Source organism: Haliotis rufescens, unplaced genomic scaffold (assembly GCF_023055435.1).
Source record: "Haliotis rufescens isolate VD_foot unplaced genomic scaffold, xgHalRufe1.0.p SCAF_70, whole genome shotgun sequence".
NCBI lineage: Eukaryota > Metazoa > Mollusca > Gastropoda > Lepetellida > Haliotidae > Haliotis > Haliotis rufescens.
In genome coordinates this window covers 937,559-945,159 of record NW_025964362.1, presented here as the reverse complement: position 1 = coordinate 945,159, position 7,601 = coordinate 937,559, and the positions used below count along the sequence as shown (strand labels likewise).

The 7,601-nt window shown below is 42.1% G+C and overlaps 1 protein-coding gene across 1 annotated transcript; it reads right to left on the bottom strand.

Moving 5' to 3' along the window:
- Nucleotides 1–6,845: 6,845 nt before the first annotated feature.
- Nucleotides 6,846–7,457, bottom strand: LOC124136798 (guanine nucleotide exchange factor subunit RIC1-like). Its single transcript, XM_046502839.2, has one exon. The coding sequence runs from the start codon at nucleotides 7,455–7,457 to the stop codon at nucleotides 6,846–6,848; it is 612 nt and encodes a 203-aa protein (XP_046358795.2).
- Nucleotides 7,458–7,601: the final 144 nt, after the last annotated feature.

Below are 7,601 nucleotides of genomic sequence, written 5' to 3'. Positions count from 1 at the left end.
CTATAAATAAATATGTTAACGACAATAAACACTTTACAAACTGCTCTTTTAATCATAAACACAAAAACTGTACAAAACAATGCGAAATCAGTGACATCCATGTGGGGGGACATTTAGACATTTGACCCATCAGTGACACAAATTATGTCCGATAGAGGACATTTCCAAATTTGACGCATCAGTGACAAAAATGATGTCCGATGCAATTCCCTATTTTGACCTGTACCATATGATCCCATGTTTTTTCAGGTGAACAGTTGACTTGCCTTTGCATGTGTTTGTTACGAGTGCCACTGGTGGGGCAGAATACGCTCACCTTTTCACGAACACCTGGTATCATTACTATTTGATTCTTTTGGACATGGAAAGGGTTTTGTCGCTTTATTTATATTCAATAAAAATCCCTCCCATACAATGCCAATCAGGAAATAGTAGTTCGGTAGTGGGCTTTGTTAAATATTTTTAATGTTAAGAAAAAAATAAACACATACATAATGATTGCATAGCCTATCACATGACATTGTTGTCTGCATTTCACAACTTTGAAAAATAATCGAGCATGCGCTTTCTATAAAGATTTCAAAGAGCGTCATACGACTCTCACTAAAATAATGTTTTATCGGGGTTAGAACAATCAAGGCTCAATACAGTTCAATAAAACTTTCCAAACGTTTTTATGGCAGAAATATGGAGGACATTTCTAAATTCGAGGCATAAGTGATAAAAATGATATCCGATGCAACTCCCTATTTTGACTTGTAGTATGTTCTTGTGTTTTTGTAGGAAAACACTTGACTTGCCTTTGCATGCGTTTGTGACGGTATGTCGACGGTAGGGGAGGATAGTATTACGCTCACCTTTTTAAGAACACCTGGCATCATAACTATAGGAGAGTGATTCCTAAAGACATGCTCATGATAGAGTCGAAATCGTGCAATGCACTCTACATTTAACAGTTATTTCTTATGATAATGGAATGGATGTTTCACATATAATTGAACGTAGTTACACGCTGCCAGTCCAGCTGGTGAATGGTTCGTGGAACATACCATGCCACCCAGTTATTGTATAAAGTGTCAGATACAGCTGTCTTTGTTTCCGCTGAAATGAATTTGGCCATAGAGTGTATTCGTGGAGATGTAGTCACAAAAAGATATGATAAACCAGATTTTTTATTCCAAACTTTCCGTAACATGTACCTATATATGTACACGATATTTTACAGTCTTTCTGAAAATTTAACTTAATTTTAAATCTGATTTTGATGGGTTCTCGTTTCTCATTGACACTACAAAGAACCGCGTGCCTCTAAAATAGGGTTAAGTTAACAAGAAAACAGAAAAAATAGTTTATGTAATCATTTATTACTGAAAAGAAGGAAGGAAACCCCATTTAATTAACATTTTTATCGAAATTTGTTCCTTTCTTTCTTGTTTCTGAGACACGATGTATATATTTTCTTCAGGGTTTTGTCTTCAAATGTTATTTATTGTCACGCAAAGTAGTAATACATCAATCTCATTTCTATCTATGTGTTATAAGTGTGATCGATCCGTGATTTGACCTCAGAGGAGTTGAAAGAACATGCATTTAGTGTACTTTCGGAGTACGGTTGTCACACGATGAATTTGCGGAACCGTAAATTGCAAATTCTTTAACTTTCCAAAAGTCAACTTTTCCTTTATGTAGAGCAATAGTGCAGCAGCTCCTGCGTTTAGTGTCTACATTTCACAACTATGGAGGTACAATAGAAATTTACTCTATAATGTGCAGGAAAACACACTTATTGTAAGTCCCTTTCTGGGCGATTACAATAAACTGTATCTTGTAACATATGTTATATTTGGGATTCCACTTTCTGATTAAAGTACAAATTCTAGTACTTTTAACGATGAGGTACCATCCAGGTTTCGAACCCACACACTCACAGCGAGGCACTTTATCGCAAGAACACAAAGTTCTTGATCACGTACTTTGTGTACCCCTCTGATAAGTGTAAATGTACTGTGAAATACAGAGAGGGGTGAATACGTATTGTGTGTTAGTGTGTGTGAGTATGTGTTAGTGTGTGAAAGTGATCGAGACAAACTAGTGGTTTACTGCAATGTTCAACGATCAAACGTGGACAAACAGTACCAGAAACTATCTGTATCGTAAGCAAACATTACTAGAAACTAACTACATCGTAGGCAAAATGTACTGGAATCTAATTGCACTGTAGGCAAAGTACACTGGAAACTAACAACATTGTAGGCAAAGTACATTCGAAACTAACAACATTGTAGACAAAGTACATTGGAAACTAACAACACTGTAGGCAAAGTACATTGGAAACTAACAACATTGTGGGCAAAGTACACTGGAAACTAACTACATTGTAGGCAAAGTACATTGGAAACTAACAACATTGTAGGCAAAGTACACAGGAATCTAACAACAATGTAGACAAAGTATATTTGAAACTAACAGTATTGAAGGCAAAGTACATGGGAAACTAACAACATTGTAGCCAAAGTACACTGGAAACTAACAACATTGTAGCAAAAGTACACTGGAAACTAACAACATTGTAGGCAAAGTACACTTGAAACTAACAACATTGTAGGCAAAGTACACTGGAAACTAACAACATTGTAGCCAAAGTACACTGGAAACTAACAACATTGTAGGCAAAGTACACTGGAAACTAACAACATTGTAGGCAAAGTACACTGGAAACTAACAACATTGTAGCCAAAGTACACTGGAAACTAACAACATTGTAGGCAAAGTACACTGGAAACTAACAACATTGTAGGCAAAGTACACTGGAAACTAACAACATTGTAGCCAAAGTACACTGGAAACTAACAACATTGTAGCCAAAGTACACTGGAAACTAACAACATTGTAGCCAAAGTACACTGGAAACTAACAACATTGTAGCCAAAGTACACTGGAAACTAACAACATTGTAGCCAAAGTACACTGGAAACTAACAACATTGTAGCCAAAGTACACTGTAAAAAACAACAATTAGGCTAAAGTACACTGGAAACTAACAACAATGTAGCCAAAGTACACTGGAAACTAACAACAATGTAGCTAAAGTACACTGGAAACTATCAACATTGTAGGCAAAGTACACTTGAAACTAACAACATTGTAGCCAAAGTACACTGGAAACTAACAACATTGTAGCCAAAGTACACTGGAAACTAACAACATTGTAGCCAAAGTACATTGTTGAAAGTAAAATATTGAAACTCTGGTTAAGAAGAGACCAGGCTGCCTGTGTCACATTGTATTATGGTTGAATATTACTTAACGGCGAGGGTTTCGTTGTCATTATGTATTCATCATAAAATAAATAAAAAGTAAATTCGATCACGCTAATACTAACGTCATGGCAGAATTTGGGAGGAAGTCGTGTTGATAGTTTTCATAAAATCGTGATCATTTTGTTACTTTAGGGCAAGTTGCAATAAAATGTGTAGTGGATAGAGCCTTTGCCCGGAGAGGGCATACGTAAAGACGTTAATAGATATGTGTTACCCTGCCTGGTGCTCAGCATCTTCCCGAGGCAAGGGCGTTAACTGACTATAAAAGTCCAGTTTCCACCCTTGCCGAACTAGGCTGCAAATATGGAGTTACATTTTGGCTGGACTAACGAGTCTATACACTTTCGAATCAAAATCGCTTTACGAACTGGACACCCGGTTCGTAAACAACATGGATTTCAACGTGCAGAATTTCGTCGACAGCAGGATTTGCAAAGCATGTGTACCGCCAACTGGGCGTCGACAGATATTTTGCAAATTCTTTCATGTTTTATATCATAGCGCTCACGTGATTTGATGCACTTCGCGAGGTAAGGCCCGTTTTATTACATTATAGATCTTGATTATCGATCAGATGGTCCTGACTGGGCGCCGCCATTTTGTTTGAAGACAATGCAAGTGATATGAAAAATGGAATCTGATTCGTCAACAGGAGGAACATAGAAGGGACATAACTCGCAATAGCCACTGGTGGCGCTACGACCGAGCCTGGAAATTCCAGCCTAGTTCGGCAAGGGTCGAAAGTGGATATTTATATTCAGTTAACTCCCTTGCCTCGGGAAGATGGGTTACTCAGCATTTAGGGGATAAAACAAGGAGTCAGAATATTGTACTTGAGTATGGTATCTCAGTGTTAAACTGCGGCATGGTATCTCGGTGTGCTAGCACTATAAAATCGGCATCAGTCGACAAGTTCAAGCAGACGCCCACACACAGACACACACACACACAGACACGCACACAGACATAGACACAGGCACAGACACACGCTTAGCCTTATATTATTAGAACTAATCCGACTATGCACCTTCTGCCCGTACAAACAGAAATACAAACTTATGTAAGTGTGTAATAATCTTGTGCGCGATGTGAAAACCCCCATATCAACACCTCACAATGTAAATTACATGTTCCCAAGGCTGAGATCTTTCAGCGGGAGCCATGCTGGTAACTCCACGTCCCAAATCTAATGTTCTAAATCATTGAAACTCCAATCAAATCTCAGCGTTACTTCATCTCTGTCGAGACGCGGGGAGTGCAAAATCTAAATCTAATTACTCGCCGTAGTTCATCTATCACATCATAAAAAAGACATTTGTAACACAGTAGAAGAGACGTGCTGCCCCTAATTCCGTGTTTCAAACCACAACACAAACGTTGCACTCTTTTGCGTAGCGTTTTCATGCAAAGGTCAAGTGTGGTTAACAAGCGTCTGGCTTCCAAAGCCGAACAGGCTCCAAGCCAAATCCGAAGCGTCTCCTCTCTTTGTACCAAACGTCGGAGGCGTGGTCAGTTGAAATGGTATTTTTGTTTTTTTCTGACGTCAATAAATCTTTGTCAAACATAGAAACGTTCCAGATCTTGAATTATCCAAAATGGAAGAATGTTAATATCATCAGTTGATTTGCTTTTATTGATTATTTTGTTTATTTATAAATCATTCCAAGTGCATAAACTGTTATTGTCAAAACACTGGGATGAAAGATATATCATAACACAATTGCCCATTGTCAGCCAAACACTGCACGCTTACAACAGAAATAAGCGAAATAGTCATAGGAGGCCATGACCACTTGAGTCCACTAATGTCAACGAATGGATGCTTTAATGCAGGGTGTACCGTCGGCGAACGTGCAGTGTGTAACGTCGGTGTACATACTGGGTGTAACGTCGGTGTACATGCTGGGTGTAACGTCGGTGTACATGCTGGGTGTAACGTCGGTGTATATGCAAGGTATAACGTTGGCGTACATGCAGTGTGTAACGTCGGTGTACATGCTGGGTGTAACGTCGGTGTATATGCAAGGTATAACGTTGGCGTACATGCAGTGTGTAACGTCGGTGTACATACTGGGTGTAACGTCGGTGTACATGCTTGATGTAACGTCGGCGTACATGCAGGATGTAACGTCGATGTACATGGGCAATGTAGCGTCAGGGTACATGGAGGGTATACATAGGCGTACATGCCGGGTGTAACGTCGGTTTATATTGAGTGTGTAACACCGGGGTACATGCAGGGTGTAACGACGGTGTACATGAAGGGTGTAACATCGGGGTACATGGAAGGTGTAACATCGGGGTACATGGAGGGTGTAACATCGGTGTACATGGAAGGTGTAACATCGGGGTACATGGAAGGTGTAACATCGGGGTACATGGAAGGTGTAACATCCGGGTACATGGAAGGTGAAACATCGGGGTACATGGAAGGTGTAACATCGGGGTACATGGAAGGTATAACATCCGGGTACATGGAAGGTGTAACATCGGGGTACATGGAAGGTGTAACATCGGGGTACATGGAAGGTGAAACATCGGGGTACATGGAAGGTGTAACATCGGGGTACATGGAATGTGTAACATCCGGATACATGGAAGGTGTAACATCGGGGTACATGGAAGGTGTAACATACGGGTACATGGAAGGTGTAACATCGGGGTACATGGAAGGTGTAAAATCCGGGTACATGGAAGGTGTAACATCCGGGTACATGGAAGGTGTAACATCCGGGTACATGAAGGTGTAACGTCGGTGTACATGGAAGGTGTAACATCCGGGTACATGGAAGGTGAAACATCGGGGTACATGGAAGGTGTAACATCGGGGTACATGGAAGGTATAACATCCGGGTACATGGAAGGTGTAACATCGGGGTACATGGAAGGTGTAACATCGGGGTACATGGAAGGTGAAACATCGGGGTACATGGAAGGTGTAACATCGGGGTACATGGAAGGTGTAACATCCGGATACATGGAAGGTGTAACATCGGGGTACATGGAAGGTGTAACATACGGGTACATGGAAGGTGTAACATCGGGGTACATGGAAGGTGTAACATCCGGGTACATGGAAGGTGTAACATCCGGGTACATGAAGGTGTAACATCCGGGTACATGAAGGTGTAACGTCGGTGTACATGGAAGGTGTAACATCCGGGTACATGGAAGGTGTAACATCGGGGTACATGGAAGGTGAAACATCGGGGTACATGCAGGTGTAACATCGGGGTACATGGAAGGTGAAACATCCGGGTACATGAAGGTGTAACGTCGGGGTACATGGAAGGTGTAACATCGGGACACATGGAAGGTGAAACATCCGGGTACATGAAGGTGTAACGTCGGGGTACATGCAGGTGTAACGTCGGGGTACATGGAGGGTTTAACGTCGGGGTACATGGAAGGTGTAACGTCGGGGTACATGGTGTGTGTAACGTTGGGGTACACGTGTTTTGTACCGTCGCCGTACACGTAGAGTGTACCGTCGGTGTACTTGCAAGGTGTAACGTCGGCGTACATTCAGAGTGTAACTTCGGCGTACATGCTGGATGTAACGTCGGGGTACATGGAGGGTATAACATCGGGGTACATGGAAGGTGTAACGTGGGGGTACATGGAGGGTGTAACATCGGGGTACATGGAGGGTATAACGTCGGGGTACATGCGGCGTGCAACGTCGGGGTACATGGAGGGTGTAACGTGGGGGTACATGGAGGGTGTAACATCGGGGTACATGGAGGGTGTAACGTCGGCGTACATGCTGGTTGTAACGTCGGGGTAGATGCAAGGTGTAACTTCGGCGTACATGCTGGATGTAACGTCGGGGTACATGGAGGGTATAACATCGGGGTACATGGAAGGTGTAACGTCGGCGTACATGCTGGTTGTAACATCGGTGTACATGGAGGGTGTAACGTCGGCGTACATGCTGGTTGTAACGTCGGGGTACATGCTGGTTGTAACGTCGGGGTAGATGCAGGGTGTAACGTCTTGGTACATGGAGGGTGTAACGTCGGGGTACATGGAGGGATTAAAGTCGGCGTACGTGCAGGGTGTAACGTTGTGGTTACATGCAAGATGTACCGTCACGTTCTGAACACGTGAGATGAGACAGCAGCTTGTGAGAAGCATATCGCGTCGGGGTCCATCTTGAACAAATACCTCACTTTACACCCGTTACCTGTTTTCATTTTATGACTATACAGTGGACCTCATCAATCTAGACCTTTCTCGCGAGAACACACATGAACACACTAAAGTTCCGCATTCATGGAT

Excerpts from the sequence above, each read along its gene's own strand:
- LOC124136798 (XM_046502839.2), bottom strand. The coding sequence starts at position 7,457 with ATGCTTCTCACAAGCTGCTGTCTCATCTCACGTGTTCAGAACGTGACG.